This window comes from Symphalangus syndactylus, chromosome 13 (genome assembly GCF_028878055.3).
Source record: "Symphalangus syndactylus isolate Jambi chromosome 13, NHGRI_mSymSyn1-v2.1_pri, whole genome shotgun sequence".
NCBI lineage: Eukaryota > Metazoa > Chordata > Mammalia > Primates > Hylobatidae > Symphalangus > Symphalangus syndactylus.
This window is the reverse complement of record NC_072435.2, coordinates 39,150,475-39,174,842: the sequence shown is the minus strand read 5'-3', so window position 1 is coordinate 39,174,842 and position 24,368 is coordinate 39,150,475. Positions and strand designations below refer to the sequence as shown.

Here is a 24,368-nt window from a genome sequence, read left to right as displayed (position 1 = left end):
TGGGTTATTCTGAGGACTCAAGGAGGTAATTTATGTAAGGAGCTTAAAACAGAGGTTCCTACACAGTAACACCATGAATCAGCTCTGAGTAACATTGTTGCTGGGGTTTTTGTTCTTTTTTTTTTTTTTAGACAGAGTCTCACTCTGTCTCGTCTCACTGCAACCTCTGCCTCCTGGGGTCAAGTGATTCTCCTGCCTCAGCCCCCCAAGTAGCTGGGATTACAGATGTGAACAACTATGCCCAGCTAATTTTTGTATTTGTAGTAGAGACTATGTTGGCCAGGCTGGTCTCGAACTCCTGACCTCAAGCGATCCGCCCACCTCAGCCTCCCAAAGTGCTGGGATTACAGGCATGAGCCACCACGCCCAGCCAGTTCTTTTTATTTTATTATTTTTTTATTTGACACAGGGTCTCACTATGTTGCCCAGGCTGGTCTTGAAGAGCAGGTCTCAAAATGCTGGGAATATAGGCACAGGAGGCTATCTTGCCTGACTTGTTTTCCTCTTTTTCTTTCTTTTTTTTTTTTTGAGAGTCTCTCTGTCACCCCCAGGCTGGAGTGCAGTGGTGTGATCTCAGCTTACTGCAACCTCCCCCTTCTGGGTTCAAGCAATTCTCCTGCCTCAGCCTCCCGAGTAGTTGGGACTACAGGCCCCTGCCACCATGCCTGGCTAATTTTTTTTTTTTTTGTATTTTAGTAGAAATGGTGTTTCCCCATGTTGCCCAGGGTAGTCTTGAACTCCTGAGGTCAGGCTATCTGCCCGTCTTGGCCTCCCAAAGTGCTGGAGTTACAGGTGTAAGCCACTGCACCTGGCTTTTTTTTTTTTTTTAACAGGGTCTTGTTCTGTCACCCAGGTTGGCGTGCAGTCCCACAATCGCAGCTCACTGCAGCCTCAATCTCCCAGACTCAAGGAATCCTCCTGCTTCAAACCCACCGAATAGCTGAGACTACAGGTACACAACACCATGCCTGGCTGATTTTTAAATTTTCACAGAGATGGGGTCTTACTATGTTACCAGGTTTGTCTCAAACTGCTGGCTTCAAGTGATCCTCCTGCCTCAGCCTCCCAAAGTGCTGGGATTAAAGGCACATGCCACCTTGCCCAGCTGTTTTTTTTTTTTCTTTAACATTCAGTATAGGCCAGACTTAATCCTGAGCCCTGGTGATACAGGAGGACAAGACAGAAAATGGGTCCTCACTGCCATTATTTTACACTGTGCAGAAAACAGACAATAAAAGATAATTAAGAGGCCGCACGCAGTGGCTCATGCCTGTAATCCGAGCACTTTGGGAGGCCGAGGAGGGCAGATAACTTGAGGCCAGGAGTTCAAGACCAGCCTGGACAATATGGCGAAACCCCACCTCTACTAAAAAATACAAAAATTAGCCAGGCAAGGCTGGGCACGGTGGCTTACACCTGTAATCCCAGCACTTTTGGAGGCTGAGGCGGGTGGATCACCTGAGGTCGGGAGTTCGAGACCAGTCTGACCAACATGGAGAAACCCCGTCTGTACTAAAAATACAAAATTAGCCGGGCATGGTGGTGCATGCCTGTAATCCCAGCTACTCGGGAGGCTGAGGCAGGAGAATCGCTTGAACCTGGGAGGCGGAGGTTGCGATGAGCCGAGATCACACCATTGAACTCCAGCCTGGACAAGAGTAAAACCGCGTCTCAAAAAAAAAAAAAAATTAGCCGGGCGTGGTGGCATGAGCCTGTAACCCCAGCTACCTCTGAAGGCTGAGACACAAGAATTGGAGGCGAAGGTTGCAGTGAGATAGGTCGCACCACTGCACTCCAGCCTGAGTGAGAGTGAGACCTTCTCAAAAATATTAATAATAATAATAATAAAGATCATTTCAGAGTCTTGATTAAGAAGCTGCTAAAACGGGATGTTCCTTAGAGGCGTCAGGGCGGGGACTTCTGTCTCCAGGGTGGTCAGGGAAGGCCTCTCCGAGTAGGTGGCATTTTTACAGACACCTGAGATGGCGCTGGAGGCGGTGGGAACAGTTTGGTATGGGGGTGGAAGTTGGGAGTGTTAGAAGCAGATAAAGAGGGTGAGAGTCGTATCCCAGGCTTTGGGGCCCCAGAGGTGTCTGGGGGGTCCTGGCTGGATCCTGGCACCTCTATCTCGCACCCAGGTGAGGAGCTTGGAGGCCGCGGGGGCCGTGGGAAGAGACCAGGCCAGCCTTTCCCGCGCCCTCCCCTCCACCGAGCTGCGAGTGCGATGCGGCGTGCTCGCCCTCTGGCGGCGGCTCCCGGGACTGCGCGGCGGCCGCGCCCAGGACACCCGCCTCCCAGACGCCAAGACTGGAGGGGCGGGCGTGCTTCCCACCCAGCTCTGCTACATCCCAGCTCCTGACTGTCCCCCAACCTGCCCTTCTGCTGTCCTCTAGACCCAGTTAAAGGCAGCTCTGTCCTGCCAGGTGCTAAGGCTCCAAACTTTGGAGAGCACTTTTGACCGATCTCTTTCTCTAACACCCATCCCCGCCCCCAATCTTATATGACAGTAACTCCGGTCAGCTCCAGAATCTACCCAGAATCCGCCCGCTTCTCACCCACTCCTTGTCCCCCTACCTGGATCAGTGCAGTCGCTTCCTTCCAGGTCTCCCAGTTCCCGCCCTGGCCACCAGCCCCCCCCCAGTCTATTCCCCCCACAGCGGCCAGAGGGCGCCTGTGAGCACCTGAATCAAGACTGGTCCCTCTGATGAGAACCTTCCATGGCTCTCAAATCCCTCAGAAAAAAGCCTTAGGAGGAGGCCCACGAGGATGTGCCCCCATCACCTACCAACCCTCGTCTCCCCACAAGCCCCCCTTTTCTCCCTCCAGCCACACTTGCTCATTCCATTTTTCCAAACGTACCAGGCACACCCTATAATACTATGCCAGCTATACAAGAATGCAGAAGCTCTTTAAGTTTTAGCATGGAGAGATATCCCCCCAAAAATTAACTAAAAAGGAAAAAGTTCAGAATAGGCTATCAGAAATTCTAAGCTTTTGGGGAAAGAGAAAATAATAATTTACAACTATTGTTTACTTGTATTTGCATGTTGCAAAAAGCAACCAGGTTTTCCTACTGAGGAGGGAGATGGTATAAGCGAACCTCACTCTAGACTATAAAAATTGTGGCCAGGCATGGTGGCTCACGCCTGTAATCCCAGCATTTTGGGAGACCGAGGCGGGCAGATCATGAGGTCAAGAGATCGAGACCATCCTGGCCAACATGGTGAAACCCCGTCTCTACTAAAAATACAACAATTGGCCGGTCGCGATGGCTCACACCTGTAATCCCAGCACTTTGGGAGGCCGAGGCAGATGAATCACGAGGTCAGGAGATCGAGACCATCCTGGCTAACACAGTGAAACCCCGTCTCTACTAAAAACATTTTAAAAATTAGCCGGACGTTGTGGCGGGCACCTGTAGTCCCAGCTACTCGGGAGGCTGAGGCAGGAGAATGGGGTGAACCCAGGAGTTGGAGCTTACAGTGAGCCGAGATCGCACCACTACACTCCAGCCTGAGCGACAGAGCGAGACTCCGTCTCAAAAAAAAAACAAAAAAACCGGCCGGGCGCGGTGGCTCACGCTTGTAATCCCAGCACTTTGGGAGGCCGAGGCGGGCGGATCACGAGGTCAGGAGATCGAGACCATGGTGAAACACCGTCTCTACTAAAAAAATACAAAAAATTAGCCGGGCGTGGTGGCGGGCGCCTGTAGTCCCAGCTACTCGGAGAGGCTGAGGCAGGAGAATGGCGTGAACCCGGGAGGCGGAGCTTGCAGTGAGCCGAGATTGCGCCACTGCACTCCAGCCTGGGTGACAGAGTGAGACTCCGTCTCAAAAAAAAAAAAAAAAAAAACAACTTAGCTGGGCATGGTGGTGCGTGCCTGTAGTCCCAGCCACTCAGGAGACTAAGGCAGGAGAATCGCTTGAACCCAGGAGGCGGAGGTTGCAGTGAGCCGAGATCATGCCACTGCACTCCAGCCTGGCAACAGAGTGAGACTCCATCTCAAAAAAAAAAAAAACAACAACAACATTGCTTTAATCAGGCCAAGCACGGTGGCTCACTCCTATAATTCCAGCACTTTGGGAGGCAGAGGTGGGCAGATCACCTGAGGTCAGGAGTTGGAAACCAGCATGGCCAACATGGTGAAACCCCGTGTCTACTAAAAATACAAAAAAACTAGCCAGAAGCCATCTCAGCTACTCAGGAGGCTGAGGCAGGAGAATGGCTTGAACTCGGGAGGTGGAGGTTGCAGTGAGCCAAGATTGTGCCACTGCACTCCAGCCTGGGCAACAGAGCAAGACTCCATCTTTAAAAACAAACAAACAAACAAACCAAAAAAAAACGCTTTAATCTCATGACTCTTAGCAGATTTTTTTAAATTATTTTAATTATGTGCAATGTACTGTCAATTCAACAAGAAACTTAAGAAAAAGTCTCCCTGTCCTCCTAGAAACAACCACTGTTACTTTCTCGTAAATATTTATATATTTATCTCTTCTAGTCTCTCGTTTTTTAACACAAATGTGCCCAGGCTGGAATGCAGTGGTGCAATGATAGCTCGTTGCAGCCTCGACCTCCTAGACTCAAGTGATCCTCCCTCCTCAGCCTCCAGTTAGCTAGGAGTACAAGCACGCACCACCATGCCTAACTAATTAAAAAAAAAAAAAAAAATTCAGGGCCAGGCACTCCAGCCTGGGCAACAGAGACTCCATCTCAAAAAAAGAAAACAAACAAAAAAAGATGCTAGGCACTTCAGCCTTGTTTTCTTGAGACGCAGCCACCATTCTGTGAGGAAGCCTAAATTGGCCCATGCAGAGAGACCTCCGTGTAGATACACCAGCCGACAGTCCCGCTGAGGACCCAGCCAGCATCAGTCATTAGACATGAACGAATGACGTTTCCTGATGATTCTGGCTGCCAGGTTTCAGGTTGCCCCAACCTTCAGATCTTCCCGGCTGGTGGGGCTGCAGATAGCAGTGAGCAGGGACAAGCTATCCCCACTGGGCCGCACAAAAAATCCTAATCCACAGAATCCATGGGCTTAATAAAATGGGAAAGTTTGTTGGCAGCAATTGGAGCCAGAACACCAGTACATACACACATGTATATGTGCCAGAAATGAAAGTTTTTATAAAACAATACTTATGCTTACTACAGTGTAATAGTAATTACTAGAAACAATCTGCTAATTTTATTCTATGCTACTTTATTTCATTAAGAATAAAATCCTGAGGCCGGGCACAGTGGCTCACGCCTGTAATCCCAGCACTTTGGGAGGCCAAGGTGGGTGGATCGTGAGGGCAGGAGATCGAGATCATCCTGGCTAACACGGTGAAACCCCGTCTCTACTAAAAATACAAAAAAAAAAAAAAAAAAAAAATTAGCCAGATGCGGTGGCAGGCGCCTGTAGTCCCAGCTACTCGGGAGGCTGAGGCAGAAGAATGGCGTGAACCCAGGAGGCAGAGCTTGCAGTGAGCTGAGATCACGACACTGCACTCCAGCCTGGGTGACAGAGCGAGACTCTGTCTCAAAAAAAAACAAAAAAAAAGGAAAACCTGGCTGGTCACAGTGGCTCACGCCTGTAATCCTAGCACTCTAGGAGGCCAATGAGGGTGGATCACGAGGTCAAGAGTTCAAGACCAGCCTGGCCAACAGGGTGAAACCCTGTCTCTACTAACAATACAAAAATTATCTGGGCGTGGTGGCACGTGCCTGTAATCCCAGTTACTCGGGAGGCTGGGGCAGGAGAATTGCTTCAACCTGGGAAGCAGAGATTGCAGTGACTCGAGATTGCACCACTGCACTCCAGCCTGGGTGACAGAGCAAGACTCCGTCTCAGGGAGGAGAAAAAGAATAAAAGCCTCAGCACTTTGGGAGGTGGAGGTGGGCAGATCACTTGAGGCCAGGAGTTTGAGACCAGTCTGGCCAACATGGTGAAATCTCATCTCTACTAAAAATACAAAAAAAAATTAGCTGGGCGTGGTGGTACACACTCCTGATCTCAGGTGATCCACGCACCTTAGCCTCCCAAAGTGCTGGGGTTACAGGTGTGAGCCACCGTGCCCAGTCATACTCCCAGTTACTTGGGAAGCTGAGGCAAGAGAATCGCTTGAACCTAGCAGAGGTTGCTGTGAGCCAAGATCGTGCCACTGCACTCCAGCCTGGACGACACAGTAAGATTCTGTCTCAAAAAAGAAAAAGAAGAAGAAGAAGAAATGCTGTACACCCATGTTCATAAGATCATTATTCACAATAGGCAAAAATTGGAGGCAGCCCAAATGTCCACGTACAGATAAATGGGTAAACAAAATGTAGTCCATTCTTTTTTTTTTCCTCTGGAGACAGAGTCTGGCTCAGTTGCCCAGGCTGGATGGAGTGCAGTGGTGCAATCTTGGCTCACTGCAAGCTCCACCTCCCGGGTTCACGCCATTCTTCTGTCCCAGCCTCCCGAGTAGCTGGAACTACAGGCTCCCGCCACCACGCCCGGCTAATTTTGTGTATTTTTAGTAGAGACAGGGTTTCGCCGTGTTAGCCAGGATGATCTCGATCTCCTGACCTCGTGATCTGCCTGTCTCAGCCTCCCAAAGTGCTGGGATTACAGGCATGAGCCATCGTGCCCAGCCTAAAATGTGGTCCATTCTTTCAGCCTGACATCTGCAATTGGAAAAAAAAAAATATGGTCCATCCATATAATGGAATAGCATTCAGCCTTAAAAAGGAAAAAAAAAATTTTTTTTTGAGACAGTCTTGCTCTGTCACCCAGGCTGGAGTGCAGTGACATACTCACAGCTCACTGCAGCCTTTACCGCCCAGGCTTAATTGATCCTCCCACCTCAGCCTCCCAAGTAGGAGGGACTACAGGGATGCACCACCACAGCCAGCTAATTTTTGTATTTTTTGGAGAGACAGGGTTTCACAATGTTGCCCAGGCTAGGAAAGAAATACTGACACATTGGCCGGGCGCGGTGGCTGAAGCCTGTAATCCCAGCACTTTGGGAGGCCGAGGCGGGCGGATCACGAGGTCAGGAGATTGAGACCATCCTGGCTAATGTGGTGAAACCCTGTCTCTACTAAAAATACAAAAAAAAAAAAAAAAGACCGGGTGCAGTACAACATGGACGAAACTTTAGGATATGCCAAGCATGGTGGCTCACACCTGTAATCCCACCACTTTGGGAGGCTGATGCGGGCAGATCACTTGAGGTCAGGAGTTTGAGACCAGACTGGCCAACATGGTGAAACCTCATCTCTACTAAAAATACAAAAATGAGCCAGGTGTGGTGGTGGGCACCTGTAATCCCATCTACTCGGGAGGCTGAGGCACAAGAATTGCTTGAACCGGGGAGGTGGGGGTTGCAGTGAGCCAAGATAGTGGCACTGCACTCCAGCCTGGACGATAGAGAGAGACTGTCGAAAGAAAGAGAAAGGAAAGAAAGAAAGAGAGAGAGAGAGAGAGAGAAAGAAAAGAAAGAAAGAGAAAGAAAGAAAGAAAAGAAAGAAAGGAAGGAAGGAAGGAAGGAAGGAAGGAAGGAAGGAAGGAAGGGAGGGAAGGAAGGAAGGGAAGGAAGGAAAAGAGAGAAAAAAAGAAAGGAAGGAAGGAAGGAAAGAAAGAAAGAAAGAAAGAAAGAAAGAAAGAAAGAAAGAAAGAAATTAATTTTAGGATATTACACTAACTAAAATAAGCCAGCCCCAGGTGCAGTGGCTTACACCTGTAGTCCCAGCTACTCAGGCGGCTGAGGCATGAGAATTGCTTGAGCCTGGGAGGCGGAGGTTGCAGTGAGCCGAGATCACGCCACTGCACTCCAGCCTGGGCAACAGAGCAAGTACTCTGTCTCAAAAAAAAAAAAAAAAAAAAGACCGGGTGCAGTGGCTCACACCTTTAATCCCAGCACTTTGGGAGGCTGAGGCAGGAAGATCACAGGTCAGGAGATCGAGACCATCCTGGCTAACATGGTGAAACCCCGTCTTTACTAAAAATACAAAAAACTAGCCGGGCGCGGTGGCAGGTGCCTGTAGTCCCAGCTACTCGGGAGGCTGAGGCAGAAGAACAGTGTGAACCCAGGAGGCAGAGCTTGTAGTGAGCCGAGATGGCGCCACTGCACACTAGCTTGGGCGACAGAGCGAAACCGTCTCAAAAAAAAAAAAAAAAAAAAATTAGCCAGGTGAGCACCTGTAGTTTCAGCTACTTGAAAGGCTGAGGTGGGAGTATCACTTGAGTCCATGAGGTCGATGCTGCAGCCAGTTATAATAATCGTGCCACTGCACTTCAGCCTGGGCAACAGAGCAAGACTCTGTGTCAAAATAAAAAATAAGCCAGTTACAAAAGGACAAGTACCATATGATTCCACTTATATGAGGTACCTAGAGTAGTCAAATTCATAGAAACAAGGTAGAATAGTGACTGCCAGGCTGGGCACGGTGGCTGACGCCTGTAATCCCAGCACTTTGGGAGGCCGAGACGGGCGGATCACGAGGTCAGGAGATCAAGAACATCCTGACTAACACAGTGAAACCCTGTCTCTACCAAAAATACAAAAAAATTAGCCGGGCGTGGTGGCGGGTGCCTGTAGTCCCAGCTACTCGGGAGGCTGAGGCAGGAGAATGGCGTCAACCCAGGAGGCGGAGCTTGCAGTGAGCCGAGATCATGCCACTGCACTCCAGCCTGGGCAACAGAGTGAGACTCCGTCTCAAAAAAAAAAAAAAAAAGTGACTGCCAGGGACTGGGCAAAAGGGAAACTGGGGAGTGAGTGTACAGAGTTACAGGTTTGCAAGATGAAAAAATTCTGAGGTCAGGCATGGTGGCTCATACCTGTAATCCCAACACTTTGAGAGGCCAAGGTGGGAGGATAACTTGGGTCCCAGAATTCAGGACCACCCTGGGCAACATATTGAGACTCTATCTCTACAAATAATACAAAAATTAGCCAGACTTGATGTTGAGTGCCTGCAGTTCCAGCTATTTAGGAGCCTGAGGTGAGAGGACCACTTGAGACCAGGAGATTGAGGCTGCAGTGATACGCCAGTGTACTCCAGCCCGGACAACAGTGAGACCCTGTCAAGAAAGGAGGGGAGGAGAGGGGAGGTGAGCCCAGGAGTTCAAGACCAACCGGGGTAACACAGAGAAACCCCGTCTCTACAAAAAAATTTAAAATGTAGGTGGGAGTAGCGAGCGGTTCATGCCTATGGTCTTGCTACTCAAGAGACTGAGGCGGGAGGATTGCTTGAGCCCAGGAATTCAAGGCTGCAGTGAGCTATGACCCAGCCTGGGCACTCTAGCCTGGGCAACAGAGCAATACCCTGTCTCAAAAAAATAAAATAAAATTTAAAAAGCAATCATATAGGTCCTCTTCCTTTGTTGCACATTGTGCTTATAAGCATCATCCATCTTGCTGTGAGAAGATGTAATATCTGCTCTTTCATTCCTGTGTAGTATTCCATTGGCTGAAACAGCATAATTTAGGTGTCCATTCTATTTCAGATGGACATTGGGTGTGAGCTATTTCCAGCTTGGTAATGACATATATACGTGGTGTTGCTATGAACATTCATGTCTTGAGAAAATTGCAGTTATTTTTTGCGGGGGTAGAGAAGGTGTGCATGTGTGGGATTAAAAACAAAAACAACAGGCCGGGCATGGTGGCTCATGCCTGTAATCCCAGCACTTTGGGAGGCCGAGGCGCGTGGATCACGAGGTCAGGAGATCGAGACCATCCTGGCTAACACAGTGAAACCCCGTCTCTACTAAAAATGCAAAAAAATTAGCCAGGCATGGTGGCGGGCGCCTGTAGTCCCAGCTACTCGGGAGGCTGAGGCAGGAGAATGGCGTGAACCCGGGAGGCAGAGCTTGCAGTGAGCAGAGATTGCACCACTGCACTCCAGCCTGGGCAACAGAGCTAAACTCCGTCTCAAAAAAAAAAAAAAAAAAAAAAATTGGCCAGTCATAGTAATCCTAGCACTTTGGGAGACTGAAGTGCGCAGATCACTTAAGGTCAGGAGTTTGAGACCAGCTTGACCAACGTGATGAAACCCCATCTCTAGTAAAATATGAAAATCAGCCAGGCTTGGTGGCTCCAGCTACTTAGGAGGCAGAGGCTCGAAAATCCCTTGAATCTGGGAGGCAGAGGTTGCAGTGAGCCAAGATTGCGTCACTGTACTCTCACCTGGGAGACAGAGCGAGACTCTGACTCAAAACAAAACAAAACACAAATTCTCTCTATTTTGTATATTTTACAATATAAAATATATTATACATTTTTTTTTTTTTTTTTTTTTTTTTTTTTTTTTTTTTTTTTGAGACGGAGTCTCGCTCTTTCACCCAGGCTGGAGTGCAGTGGCACGATCTCGGCTCACTGCAGGCTCCGCCCCCCGGGGTTCCGCCATTCTCCTGCCTCAGCCTCCCGCGTAGCTGGGACTACAGGCGCCTGCCACCTCACCCGGCTAATTTTTTGTATTTTTAGTAGAGACGGGGTTTCACCATGTTAGCCAGGATGGTCTCGATCTCCTGACCTCGTGATCCACCCGCCTCGGCCTCCCAAAGTGCTGGGATTACAGGCGTGAGCCACCGCGCCCGGCCTGTATTATACATTATAAGCAATAACTCCCACTCCTCCACCCCCAACCCCTGGAACTCCTAATCTACTTTCTGTCTCTATGAATTTGACTACTCTAGTTACCTCATATAAGTGGAATCATACAATATTTATCCTTTTGTGACTGGCTTCTTTCACTTAGCCTAATGTCCTTAAGGTTCATCCATGTCACAGCACGTGACAGAATTATTTATTTATTTTGAGACAGAGTCTCGAACTGTTGCCCAGGCTGGAGAGCAGTGGTATAATCTCAGCTCACTGCAACCTCCACCTCCCGGGTTCATGCGATTCTCCTGCCTCAGCCTCTCGAGTAGCTGGGATTACAGGTGTGCGCCACCACGCCCAGCTAATTTTTGTGTTTTTAGTAGAGATGGGGTTTCACCATGTTGGCCAGGCTGGTCTCAAACTCCTGACCTCAGTGATGCCTGCCTCAGCCTCCCAAAGTGCTGGGATTACAGGTGTGAACCACCGCGTCCAGCCACATTTACATTAAAAAAATAATAAATGCTAGTGGGTTGTTTGTTTGTTTAGACAGAGTCTCGCTCTGTCACCCTGGGTAGAGTGCAATGGCACGATCTCAGCTCATTGCAACCTCCACCTCCCAGGTTCAAGCGATCCTCCTGCCTCAGCCTCCTGAGTAGTTGGGATTACAGGCGCCCACCACCACGCCCAGCTAATTTTTGTATTTTTAGTAGAGACGAGGTTTTGCCATGTTGGTCAGGCTGGTCTCCAACTCCTGACCTCAAGCGATCCGCCCGCCTCAGCCTCCCAAAGTGCTGGGATTACAGGCGTGAGCCACCAAGCCCAGCCTAATAAATGCTAGTTTAAATGTATAAAAGTAAAGTTAAAATATAATTTTTACCCAAAGAACACTTAACACTTAAAAAAGAAAAAAATATACACACATATATATTCGTAGCCAGGTTAGCATATACATATATATATGTATGTATGTATGTATTTTTATTTATTAATTTTTTTTAGACGGAGTTTCGCTCTTGTTACCCAGGCTGGAATGCAATGGCACGATCTCGGCCCACCCCAACCTCCGCCTCCCGGGTTCAAGCGATTCTCCTGCCTCAGCCTCCCGAGGAGCTGGGACTACAGGCATGTGCCACCATGCCCGGCTAATTTTGTATTTTTAGTAGAGACGGGGTTTCTCCTCTCCTCCCGGAAGGCGGAGGTTACAGTGACCCGAGATCACGCCATTGCACTCCAGCTTGGGCGACAGAGCGAGACTCTGTCTCAGGAAAAAAAAAAAAAAAGTCAGACTGGTCTCGAATTCGCGACCTCAGGTGATCCGCCCGCCTCGGCCTCCCAAAGACTGGGATTACAGGCATGAGCCACCGAGCCCGACTAAAAATATATATTTTTCAGTGTCAGTGTGCAGAAAGGAGAAGAAAAAAAGTGAAAATTGAAAATGACTTTAATCAGTAACTGCTTAACTAAAATTTAAAGCTATACTTGGAAACCTATAAAATCCATCCTATCCCCTACACCGCCCTCGCCCGAATTGAGGCAGCAGGGACACCCCGCGCCCTGCCCTGGCCCACACCTGGCCTCGCGCTCAGGCACCGGGCGTGGACAGCCCGCCGGGCCTGTGAGGACCCCGCACAGCCAAGATGGCGGCTTCCGTGCGACAGGCTCGCGGCATACTAGGAGTGGCGGGGACCCTGGCCCCGGGGTCCCGTGGCTACCGGGCGCGACCGCCCCCGCGCCGCAGGCCGGGACCCCGGTGGCCAGACCCCGAGGACCTCCTGACCCCGCGGTGGCAGCTGGGACCGCGCTACGCGGCTAAGCAGTTCGCGCGTTACGGCGCCGCCTCCGGGGTGGTCCCCGGTTCGTTATGGCCGTCGCCGGAGCAGCTGCGGGAGCTGGAGGCCGAAGAACGCGAATGGTACCCGAGCCTGGCGACCATGCAGGAGTCGCTGCGGGTGAAGCAGCTGGCCGAAGAGCAGAAGCGTCGGGAGAGGTGCGTGCGTGCAGGCAGACGCGGGACTGCCCTCTGGGCCCCAAACCGTGCTTAGCCCTTCGTGGTCACGTCGCAGCATCTGCATGTTGTAGATTTATGTATACGCTCACCTGGCCGCAAAACAAACTCAGAATAACAGTCCATTTAGTCATTCATCAGCAAGTTTTTTTTTTTTTGGAGACAAGAGTCTCGCTCGGTTGCCCAGGCTGGAGTGCAGTGCAAGATCTTGGCCCACTGCAACCTCCGCCTCCCGGGTTCAAGCGATTCTCCCGCCTTAGCCTCCCGTGTAGCTGGGATTACAGGCGTGCACCACTACACCCGGCTAACTTTTGTAATTTTAGTAGAGACGGGGTTCCACCATGTTGGCCAGGCTGGTCTCAAACTCCTTACTTCAAGTGATCCACCCGCCTCAGCCTCCCAAAGTGCTGGGATTACAGGCGTCAGCCATCACGTCCGGCTATTATCACCAAGTCTTTACTGAGCGCATACCGTGTGCAAGACCCTGTCCCAGGCCGGGGGCGGTGGCTCGTGCCTGTAATCTCAGCTATTTGGGAGGCCGACGCAGGCCCCAAAAGGGCCCTTAATATCAGATGGCGACAGCCGACAGGCAAGATAATACCAATGGTGACAGTCGACTATTAGGAAGGTAAAAGAGTGAAGAGTGTGTGCCCGAGGGCAGCTTTGGTTTGCGAAGCCTCAGGCCTGAGGAGGTGATGTTTAAGCAAAGACCCGAATAACCAGACTTAGCTATGGGGCGATCTCTTGGGTAAAGAGTTCCTGGTAAAGGGAACAGCTGGGGCAAATGCCCTGAGATAGGATATGCCTTAAAGAACAGCCAGGAAGCCAGTGTGGCTGGGGAAGAGTTGAGGGCAGGAAAGTGATGGGTCCTGGAACCAAGAGGGCAGAGGTCAGATACAAGGGCAGGTCTGAAGGACCACGGGCATCTTTTTTTGGTTGTTTTTTTGAGGCAGAGTTTTGTTCTTGTTGCCCAGGCTGGAGTGTGATCTCAGCTCACTGAAACCTCGGTCTCCCGGGTTCAAGAGATTCTCCTGCTTCAGCCTCCCGAGTAGCTGGGATTACAAGCGCCTGCCACCACGCCCAGCTCATTTTTTTGTATTTTTAGTAGAGATGGGGTTTCGCCATATTGGCCAGGCTGGTCTCAAACTCCTGACCTCAGGTGATCCGCCCGCCTCAGCCTCCCAAAGTGCTGGGATTACAGGCGTAAGCCACCGCGTCCGGCCAGACCAGGGGCATCTCTTATAGATAATGCCACATCCTGGAGGGTGATGGGGGTAGGTCAAGTGTGTTCTTGGTGTTTAACCTTCTTGTTTCCCCAATAGCCTTAAGAGGAAGAAGCGATTGCCCTAATTTTAGAGATGAGGAAACTGAGGCTTGGTAAAGTGAAGTCATGCGTCTGATCACCCAGGCAGGGAATCATGGAGCAGGGACTCCTGTTTCTGCCCCTCCTCAGCCAGATGACTATTATAGGGCTTAATTCTTTTACTTTTCTAATCCTTAAATGAGGCTGTCATAAAAAAGAATGAGATCATGTCCTTAGCAGGGACATGACAGGAGCTGGAGGCTATCATCCCTAGCAAACTAACACAGGAACAGAAAACCAAATACAACGTGTTCTCACTTGTAAGTGGGAGCTAAATGATGAGAACACATGGACACACAGAGGGGAGCAACACACACTAGGGCTTTTTGGAGGGTGGAGGGAGAGGATCAGGAAAAATGACCTCTGGGTACTAGGTTTAATACCTGAGTGATGAAATAAATCTGTACAAAAAACCCCCATGACACAAATTTACCTATGTAACAAACCTGCACTTGTACCCCTGAACTTAAAGAAAAAAATGGGGCTGTGACTGGTAGCTACAAACTCAAGGATTGGTGGGAAATGTCTTTCTTGCTTTCACTCCTGTGCCTAGAATTGGGCCTGGCCTCTGTACAGGAAGTGCTCAGCAATGTCTATGGAAATTATCCACGGGAGTGGCACTTGGCTTGCTCAGTAGGCAGCTCAGTGAAATGTTGACTTGGCTTTGGCACCTGGGGTTTACTGCGGCTTGACATGCCCTTGTGATCAAATTCATACACAGGTAACCTTCTTATCATCTATTCCTGTTTCTTCACTTGTCAAGGGCTTTTCCTGACAGTTAATCTACTGGGGGAGTTGAGGCAGGCTTGTGGGCAAAGGCCTATGGGTGAGATATGGGTGGGTGGGCTCTGCCCTGGCTGAGTGCCAGTGTCACAGCCCACTCTCCCTCCCCTGCAGGGAGCAGCACATCGCAGAGTGCATGGCCAAGATGCCACAGATGATTGTGAACTGGCGGCAGCAGCAGCAGGAGCGCTGGGAGAAGGCCCAGGCTGACAAGGAGAGGAGGGCCCGACTACAGGCTGAGGCCCAGGAGCTCCTAGGCTACCAGGTGGACCCAAGGAGTGCCCGCTTCCAGGAGCTGCTCCAGGACCTAGAGAAGAAGGAGCGCAAGCGCCTCAAGGAGGAAAAAAAAAAACAGAAGAAGGAGGCGCGAGCTGCTGCATTGGCTGCAGCTGCGGCTCAGGACCCAGCAGCCTCTGGGGCACCCAGCTCCTGAGGCTTTGTCCCTTCCCAATAAAGCCTGCTACCCGGCGGTACCCCTGAAGAGATCTACGTCCTCTCAAGGTGTGCCTCTCTGGGTCCCCTGGTTCCTTCCCCAATACTTAAGGGCTGGGGAATCCCCCACTTGGCTGTACTCAAAAGGGGACAGGGACTCTAGGCCCTGCTGACTAACTGGGGCTTCAGGGGGAGGAAAAGGGGGGGTGCAATGGGCAAATAATGGAGAAGCAGATGGCAGAAGAAGGCTTCTGTTTACCAACATTCATCTCCAGTAATTAACCAATTACAAGGCTGGTGGGGGGGGAGTATAGCCAAAACAGACTGTGGTGATGATGGTGGGGGCTGAGGAGAAACAGTCCTTGCAACGTTGGGCTGGGGTCCACTGCCTGGAAATGACACACTGGGGGAGGAGACACTGGAAGCCTCAATCTGCAGGGACTCACAGACTCCTGTCCCCCTTCCAGGCACCCATCACCATGCCTGCCTGTGCCCAGCCAGCCCCCAGACCCAGACAGGCGGGCACGGGGAGCCCCAGCAGGCACAGACCATAGGGCTGGTTTTTAAAACTTTATTCACTTCAAAACCTTTATCAGAGACACGGTTCTGTTCTGGGGTGGGGGTGGCCTTGACAATGAGCTGATGTTAACCCTTCTCCAGGCTGGAGGCCAAGGCCAGACTGGGGAGGGGGCCTTGGGCCTTTCAGGACTTGCCCTAGATGGAAAGATTTGGGCCACTCCAATGGAGGATCAAAGTTTGGGGCTCCAGCTTCCCCTCATCCTAGAAGAGGAAGGGGTTGTGGGGGTCCTCAGGGGTTCTTCGGAGGATGGAGAGGCAAGCAGCCGCCTTTCCATCTGGCTGCAGAGCTGGGACAGAGGCCAAAAGGGGTCCATCTGTTGCCTCCCAGTCCTGCCAGCTTCTCTGAGCAGGCTGGGCTGGGGAGGAGGACGGGGAGGACAGCTGTCTGGCCTGGGTCTTCTCAGACTGAGATGGGAACAGGGTCCACTTTAGGAGGACAGGAAGCTGGACTGTTTGCTTGGTTTTTTTTTTAAGGTTTTTGATTTTTTTTTTCCATTTCTTAAATAAACATGAATATATATATATTTTTTCTTTTATAAAACTTTCATGGAATAAGGGTAGGGTGGGGGCTTAGGTGGCCTGGCCTCCTGGCATCACTCGTCATCAAAGTTCTGACTCAGGAGGAAGTTGGCAGCCAAGTTCTCATTTTTTTCACACGCGAAATAGGCCTGGATGACCAGGCTCTCTGGGAAGCCCAGGGCCTTCAACTGTGGGAAGATGGGTTAAGTGTGAGCAGGAGAGGGTAGGGGTCCTACCCACCTGCAGTCACCCCTCAGCCAGGCCTCTTACCCTCTCTATAGCTTCTTTCTCCTGCGGCGTCACCTGGATGTAGTTCATCTGCGGGGCCTCCTCTCCTATGGCGCCCACCTCCCCCTCCACATCTGAGATGTCCGCCAGCTCCCCAGGGGGCTCGTTCAGCATCTGGATGAACTGCTCCTGGTGCCTGCTGATTTGCTGCAGGAGAGGGTGGGGAAGGGAAGGTAATTCACAGCCCTGGTCCCCTCCTCTCCCCAGGTCATCACAGCCCTTGCTTTTTTCATTCAGTCAGGCAAATATCCAGAGGAGCCTATTGTGGCCAAATACAACATAGCAGTCGACACAAGCCCCACCCTGGAGGAGCTGATGATGTGCTTTTAAGTGAGCCAAGAAATAAGCCAGGCATGGTGGCTCACGCCTGTAATCCTAGCACTTTGGGGGGCAGAGGCAGGTGGATCACTTGAGGTCAGGAGGTTGAGTCCAGCCTGGCTAACATGGTGAACCCCCATCTCTACTAAAAATACAAAAAGTAGCCAGGTGTGGTGGCAGACGCCTGTAATCCCAGCTACTTGGCAGGCTGAGGCATAAGACTGAACCCAGGAGGCGGAGGCTGCAGTAAGCCACTGAACTCCAGCCTGGGCAACAGAGCAAGACCCTGTCTTGAATAAATAAATAGATAAATAGGCTGGGTGCAGTGGTTCACACCTGTAATCACTTGAGGTGATTCGCGACCAGCCTGGAGTTCGAGGCCAGCCTGGCCAATATGGTGAAACCCTGTCTCTACTAAAAATACAAAAATTAGCTGGGTGTGATGGCACGTGCCTGTAATCCCAGCTACTCAAGAAGGCTAAGGTAGGAGAATCACTTGAACACGGGAGGCGGAGGTTGCAGGGAGCCGAGATTGTGCCACTGCACTCCAGCCTGGGCAACAGACTCTCAAAAATAAGTGAGCCATGAAATGAACCAGACAACTGCGAGTGTCTGGCTAGGAAGGAACTGCAGACGAGGGCTGGAGGAGAGGCCTGCAGTATGGGGGATGCAGAGGGTTTCCTCCAGGTAAAGCAAACAGCAAGTGCAAAGGCACAGGGTGAATGCATCTGGGAAGTCTCAGAAACAAGCAGGAACAGAGTGAATAGGGCTGGGCACGGTGCCTCACGCCTGCAATCCCAGTACTTTGGGAGGCCGAAGCAGGTAGATCACCTGAGGTCAGGAGTTTGAGAGCAGCCTGACCAACATGGAGAAATCCCATCTCTACTAAAAATATAAAATTAGCAGGGCATGGTGGCACATGCCTGTAATCCCAGCTACTCTGGGGGCTGAGGCAGGAGAATCTCTTAAACCCAAGAGGCAGAGGCTACAGTGAGCCGAGGTCGTGCCACTGCACTCCAGCCTGGGCAACAAGAGCGAAACTCCATCTCAAAAAAAAACCCAAAAACACAGAGCGAACGAGGGAAGGGGGAGGAGGCAGACAATGACACCAGAGAGGAAGGCCCAAGTCAGACCCATTTTCTAGAGCAGGGGGAAGCCATGGTGGCGAGTTAAACTGGAAAAGACGTGGTCTGTGGATCTTTTAGAAAGGTGGACTTGGCCAGGTATGGTGGCTCACGCCTGTAATCTCAACAATTTGGGAGGCAAGGCAGGAGGGACTGCTTGGGCCCAAGAGTTCAAAACCAGCCTGGGCAACATAGACCCTGTCTCTATTCCCACCTCCCAGCCCCCAAACCGAAAAAAGTGAACTCATCTGGTGTTGGGTTTAGGTATCTGGAAGTTCATTTGTTCATTTTTGTTTCTGTTCTGTTTGAGACAGTCTCACTCTGTCACCCAGGCTGGAGTGCAGTGGGGCAATCTCGGTTCACTGTAATTTCTGCCTCCTGAGTTCAAGTGATTCTCGTGCCTCCGCCTCCTGAGTAGCTGGGACTACAGTGGCCTACCACCATGCTCAGCTACTTTTTGTATTTATAGTAGAGACGGGGTTTTTGCCATGTTGGCCAGGGTGGTCTAAAACTCCTGACCAAGTGGTCTGCGTGCCTTAGCCTCCCAAAGTGCTGGGATTACAGGCATGAGCCATTGTGCCCTACCTGGGTATCTGGAAGCTCTGATATAACTCTACTATTGTCTACATCTGATCATTTTCACATTAAAGAAGAAAGTGCTTTTCAGTCAGCCGGGCGCGGTGGCTCACGCCTGTAATCCCAGCACTTTGGGAGGCCAAGGCGGGCAGATCACAAGGTCAGGAGATCGAGACCATCCTGGCTAACAGGGTGAAACCCCATTCTCTACTAAAAATACAAAAAATTAGTCAAGCGTGGTGGCGGGCGCCTGTAGTCCCAGCTACTCGGAAGGGGGCAAGAGAATCACTTGAACCCGGGAGGCGGAGGTTGCAGTGAGCTGCGATTGCGCCATAGAACTCCAGCCTGGGGGACGGAGCGAGATTTCATCTCGAAAAGAAAGTGCTTTTTAGTCATCTGCCTCATGGTTGAAAGTGGACTGTGGGACTGTGCAGTGGCAGAGGCCCAGGAAGAGGCTGTCAGGGAGCTGGAGTGCAGCGAGGGGCTGAGTGGGAAGAGCAGACAGGACAATGGGTGGACCCCAGCAGGTCCCCAGGGCCTGGGGCTGAAGCAACCCCAAGCTAATCCTTGCAGAGATCAGGGAGGACTGGGGAGGTCTGTTCTAAGTCTTAGAAGTCTAGTCTAGGGAGCACTTTGATGGAGAGATTAAGCCAGCCATGGAGTGTGGCATTCAGAGAGGCCTGGGCTGGCTACATAGATTTGGGGGTTCCCATACAGATTAAAGGCCCCAGGACGCTATGAAGAAGGACTGAGTGCAGATGAAGAACACGACCAACCAGGAGGAGCTGGCAAGGGACTGAGAAGTGAGAGGAGAAGGGGAAGACAGCAAGGTCCTGAGCCAAAACCAGTAGGCACTTCACCGAGAACCCGGAGGAACCTACTTGCACCCAGGGGGCCATTCCCCCACTCTTCCTGTGAACCTTCAAGGGCAAGGTGGAGCCTCACTGAGCAGAGTCATCCCAGAGCCAACTGGGGCACAGCTGTCCTGGGTGATGTCATGCCACCTTACAGACATTTACGCAGCACCATCTGTATGTGAAGCCAGAGCCCCAGCCCAGGACCCCGAGGCAGCAGGCAGACACACACACTACCAGCTGCGTGACCCTGGGAATGACAGGCTGCTCTAAGTTTCTGGTGTCCTCTTCTGTGGGAGGTGATGTTGACAGCACCCACACCTTAGAAGGTGGTTGGGAAGACTGATAAACCGTGGGGGTCAACAGGTCACAGGAAGCACAAGGGCGTGGGGGAAGCACGTGCTTAGTCCTGCTTTCCAGGCCTAGAATGATTCCTACGTGTTATGAACTCTGGTGCCTGCAGGGAAGGGTAATGGTGGCTGCCCTGGCTCCCTCTGCCCTTGGGACCACACCTGTAAAAGCTGAGGGTTCTCCTGGCCCAGCTGCTGGAGCAGGGCGGGCAGCAGCGCAGGGTTCTGCTGAATCACCTGCCGCATGTTCTGGAACTGGGGCTGGTCCCGCAGGAACTCCAGGGGGTTCTCTCCTGCTGGTAGTAGGAAGGGGTGCAGTCAGATACAACGCTGGGCTCCTAGGAGCACTGCGGGGTGGAGTGTGATGTGAGTCAGGTACCTGGAGGGCACATGCGGCACGTGCACACCCACCTGCTTCCGTGGCCGGCTGCTCGGATACCTGGCTCTCCTGGACAGAACCGTGTTCCAGCTCGGGGCTCGCAGGAATTCCCTGTCAGGGGTCCTGTTTAGTTCTAATGCACAGACCTCCTGCTGCCACCCTCCTCCATGCCCTGGCAGGACACAGATGAGGCCTCGGCCCTGCCCTCCAGAGGCCCACCCACCACTCACATACAGCCTCCTGTGGGAAGCCTTTAGTGGCTAGAATCACTACCCAAAGGCTTTTCAGGGCAGGTTTTGCCTTCCCAACCGCCCATCAGGGCAGTGACGCCCAGGTACTCCCTCAAGGCCTCCCCGGGAGGCGGAAGCCCCACCTCACCGTGAGCAGATACTCCACGGCTCGGTGGGGGTTGTTGTAGCTGGCTCTCAGGGCGGCCACGACCCGCTCCCGCTCATAGCCCATGGACATGATCTCCGTCAGCATCGTCTCATACTCAGAACCCGTCACTGTGAAGGGAGCAGCAAAGCCTAGGTTACCAGGAAGAGGAAAGGGCAGCTCCCAGGCCCTCCCGCACCCAGATGAGGCCCAGCTGATGGCTGGGGCACCCAGTCGCCTCTGCCCTGGGGACCACCCACCCACCTAGCGTGGAGGCCGCGTCTTCCTCTCGCCCGCTGCTACCTGAAGAGGGAACAGAGCTGCAAATTCAAGAGAGAGAAATCGGACCCTGGCTTCTGGCGGCTTACCCTCCCTCCAGGTGTGTGGGACCACTTATGTGGACGCTGGAATGTGCTAGGAGGACAGGGCCCAAGCTGGGACTGCTGCCCCCGCCTTACCCTGACACAGACTCTGGGGACGTCGTGGGGGCAGATTCCTCCGATGGGCTCTTGTCCTCTCTGGCGGCAGGTGGGGGATGGGACATGCCTGAGGTGGGGGCAGGCGGGAAGGATGTAGAGGACTCTGGGGCAGCTGTGGGTGAGGCCTCTGGGGGTGCTGAGGTACCCTGGCCGGCTTTGGTCTGTGACAGCAAGAAAAAGGGAGCTGGCATCAGCAACCCTATCAGACCCAACAACCCGCTCCGCTGTGGCCCTGCCCTGTTCATGGCTAATCTCTTCTGGGCACACAGGCTCTTTAACAGCTCCCCAGCTCGTCCACCCACCCTCCCAGCCAGCACACGTCACCCACCTTAGTCACCATGACGACCACAAAGTTCTTCTCATCGATGCGATAGTCCCTGATAGGGACATCATCACTCAAGATCTTGCCAGCATAGATGAGTTTCTGTCCAGCCACGGGGAAGGCATCACGACCCTTCTCAGCTTCTATCTTCTCTTTTAGCACCTTCACCTAGAGGGAGTGGTACAGGCAGTCACTGGAGACCCCAAGATTCTCTCTTCCCTTCTAGTTTAGGACGGAGAAACTGCAAGCCCTGATGGCAGAAAGGCAAGCATGCTGGGTTTTTTAAGCTTTCTCAGCATCTAAAGTATGCTAGATTTGAATTCATTCAATCATCATGCCATTCAACACAGTATTTATTTATACTAAACACCTATTATGTGCCAGGTGCTGTTTTAGACACAGAGGCCACAGCACAGAACAAACTCAACACAAGTCCCTGCTCTCAATGAGAGAACACTAATGTGAAGAAAATGTAATTTCGGGTGATATAAAGTATAATTAACAGAATAAAGGGGACAGTCCCCCACTCTACAATCTACCTTGGACAGTAACAGTGACTAATAGTTGATAGTGATATTTCTTTTTTAATTTTAAGGGGCAGGATCTCGCTGTCGCCCATGCTGGATTGATGTGGCACGATCATAGCTCACTGCAGCCTCAAACTCCTGGGCTCAACCGGTACTCTCGCCCAGCCTCGGGAGTAGCTAGGACTAAAGGTGCACACCACCACTCCAGGCTAATTAAAAATATTTTTTTTTTTTTTGTAGATAAGTGTCTCCCTATGTTAGGCTGGCTGGTCTCAAACTCCTGGCCTCAAGCAATCCTCCTGCCTCCCCCTCCCAAATCATCAGGATTACAGAGGCACGAGCCACCGTGCCTGGCCAATAGTGCTACTGTAAATGTGTATGTGTCATACCTTTTAAGCTTCCTATGAAATACATTTAATTGGCCTCATTTTATTTATTGATTTTTGTTTCTTCTTTTTGTAGAGAACGGGGTCTCACTGTGTTGCCAGGATGATCTCGAATTCCTAGGCTCAAGCGCTCCTCTTGCCTCTGCCTCCCTAAGTGCTGGGATTACAGGCGGAAGCCAGCAGGCGACCAGTTCATTTGATATTTGAGAAAACGGAGGCACAGATAGGTAGACAGGTTAACCTGCCCAAAGCGAAACACTTGAGCTGATCAAAAAATGTGTTTCCTTTTCTACAAAAAGTGGACTTCAATGTCTCCCTCACTGTGCAAAAAGTGCCAGGTACCCAACAGACATTCAGTATGTTTGAATTATGTCCTAATTCTACTTTTGACTAAAAAGGCAGCATAATATTTATATCGTGGACGCTCACATGAGGCAGAACCGAATTTGAATCCCAGCTCTGCCATTACTTGTGTGTGACTGTGGCAAAGTTCCTCAACACCTAGGTTTCCACATCTGTAAAATGGTCAGAGGTCCCCAATGACAAGCCCGTTTTGCAGAGCGGTAAAACAACACTAAAACACTCGGTGACTGATAAAAAATAAACGGCCAACAAACACGGACCACCAAAATTATAAAGACTGAGACCCGTTTATTATCATTAACATCGTTGTTCTCGTCACTACTCAGTATCTCCTGGTGATTACTCCTAGATTCGACCACCAGTGTCCCAAGGAGACGCCTGCAAAGCTGGGAACGTGGAGCCCCGTCCTGGAGAGCTTGGCCTGCCCAGGAATCCGAGCCTGTGACTCCCGCGCCCCGCGAGAGCGCTGAAATTGGAGCTGGGGCCTGGCCAGCGCCCCAGGGGTGGGGCCTCGCCCGGAGACCGGCGCAGGAGCGCCGCCCGATCGGCTGGGGGCTGGGCCAAAGGCCATCGGGGGGTCCAGGGAAGTCGGGCAGGTCTGGGGTCTGGGCAGGGCCGACCCGCGCCGTCCTCCCTGCCCCTCCCGTTGGGATCCTAGCCTCCCCGCCCCCACCCCATCCCCGAAACCCGTCGCTCCCGCCCCCGGGCTCCGGCCCGGCCCGCACCGTCTCGTCAGGCTCCATGCGGATCTTGAAGGTCTGCTGCTGCAGCGTTTTGAGCGTGATGGTGACGGCCATGGCGGGGCCCGAGCGACGCGGCGGCCCCAGGATCCTCACACAACATGCAACTCACGCCGCCGCCATCTTAGCGCCCAGGCACCCCGCGCCGCGCGCCGACCACTTCCGGGGCAGGCAATGCGCGCGCTGACCACCGGCGCACGTGACCTGCGCGCACTCTCCTTGGCCTTTGTGGACATGCGCACGAGCGCGTTCTCGAGCAAGGCATGCGCAGACTAAACTCCGCGTTGCGGGCGGGGCTCTTTGCTCGGCCTGCACACGTGGTCTCCTGAGTGGCGCCATGCTCGTTAGCGGTGACGTCACAGGGCTGCGAAGTGACTCTGGTGTCCTCACTCTCACGCTCAAATGAATTTTCGTTGAACAAAATTTTTATGTACCTGTACTTGTTACAGACATTTGCATTTCTTCTGTATAAACCTCATTTTTTGCCTCTTCTAAAAGGTTTTCTTTGAAACTGTCACCCAGGCTGGAGTGCAGTGGCGCGATCTCGGCTCACTGCAACTTCGATCTCGGCTCACTGCAACTTCCTCCTCCCGGGTTCATTCAATTCTCCTACCTCAGCTTCCCGAGTAGCTGGGATTACAGGGACCCCCCCCCCACCACGCCCGGATAATTTTTTGTATTTTTAGTAGTCACGGTTTCACTATGTTGGCCAGGCTGGTTTCCACCTCCTGACCTCAGGTGATCCGCCTGCCTGGGCCTCCCAAAGTGCTGGGATTACATGCATGAGCCACCGTACCCGGCCCCCAAATGAGTTTTATTCTGGTCTGGGTATCCTGGCAGGAACCCTTGTAGAACAGTCAGAATGGAAGTTACTCAGACTAGAAATACCTGAAAGGCCACCAAGCAGAGAAAAAAAACCTTAAGTTGGAAGCGGGGGCAAAGTGCCATTTTGTAGCCTCATTCCTTCTTTAGGGATCTGGATTTTTGGAATGAACCTACAATTTTAATTCCTGGATATCCTGCCAGGAGTAC

The 24,368-nt window shown here is 51.8% G+C and overlaps 2 protein-coding genes across 4 annotated transcripts; one reads left to right on the top strand and one right to left on the bottom strand.

The window, feature by feature from the left end:
* The first annotated feature begins 12,170 nt into the window (after window positions 1-12,170).
* GADD45GIP1 (GADD45G interacting protein 1) lies at window positions 12,171-15,210 on the top strand. The gene is made up of 2 exons (XM_055235742.2): window positions 12,171-12,561; window positions 14,840-15,210. Exons 1-2 carry the CDS (start codon window positions 12,212-12,214, stop codon window positions 15,156-15,158), a joined length of 669 nt encoding a protein of 222 aa, XP_055091717.1. The 5' UTR covers window positions 12,171-12,211; the 3' UTR covers window positions 15,159-15,210.
* Window positions 15,211-15,714: 504 nt separating this feature from the next.
* On the bottom strand, window positions 15,715-23,604 carry RAD23A (RAD23 homolog A, nucleotide excision repair protein). Of its 3 annotated transcripts, none has more exons than XM_055235723.2 (9): window positions 23,322-23,604; window positions 21,327-21,488; window positions 20,978-21,159; window positions 20,784-20,839; window positions 20,523-20,650; window positions 20,177-20,255; window positions 19,928-20,061; window positions 16,526-16,690; window positions 15,715-16,443 (listed from the first exon to the last, which is right to left on the bottom strand). In XM_055235723.2, exons 1-9 carry the CDS (start codon window positions 23,391-23,393, stop codon window positions 16,330-16,332), a joined length of 1,092 nt encoding a protein of 363 aa, XP_055091698.1. In that variant the 5' UTR covers window positions 23,394-23,604; the 3' UTR covers window positions 15,715-16,329. The 3 variants fall into 3 exon arrangements, with proteins under 3 accessions (XP_055091698.1, XP_055091700.1, XP_055091701.1); XM_055235725.2 differs by having other exon boundaries at window positions 19,928-20,058; window positions 23,322-23,579; XM_055235726.1 differs by lacking the exon at window positions 16,526-16,690 and having other exon boundaries at window positions 23,322-23,502.
* Between the last annotated feature and the right edge of the window lie 764 nt (window positions 23,605-24,368).

Excerpts from the sequence above, each read along its gene's own strand:
- GADD45GIP1 (XM_055235742.2), top strand. The coding sequence starts at position 12,212 with ATGGCGGCTTCCGTGCGACAGGCTCGCGGCATACTAGGAGTGGCGGGG. Across the intron at positions 12,562-14,839 it reads GAGCAGAAGCGTCGGGAGAG|GGAGCAGCACATCGCAGAGT; the intron begins GTGCGTGCGTGC and ends CCTCCCCTGCAG.
- RAD23A (XM_055235723.2), bottom strand. The coding sequence starts at position 23,393 with ATGGCCGTCACCATCACGCTCAAAACGCTGCAGCAGCAGACCTTCAAG. Across the intron at positions 20,256-20,522 it reads CCGTGGAGTATCTGCTCACG|GGAATTCCTGCGAGCCCCGA; the intron begins GTGAGGTGGGGC and ends GACCCCTGACAG. Across the intron at positions 16,691-19,927 it reads AGAACCCTCAGCTTTTACAG|CAAATCAGCAGGCACCAGGA; the intron begins GTGTGGTCCCAA and ends CCTCTCCTGCAG.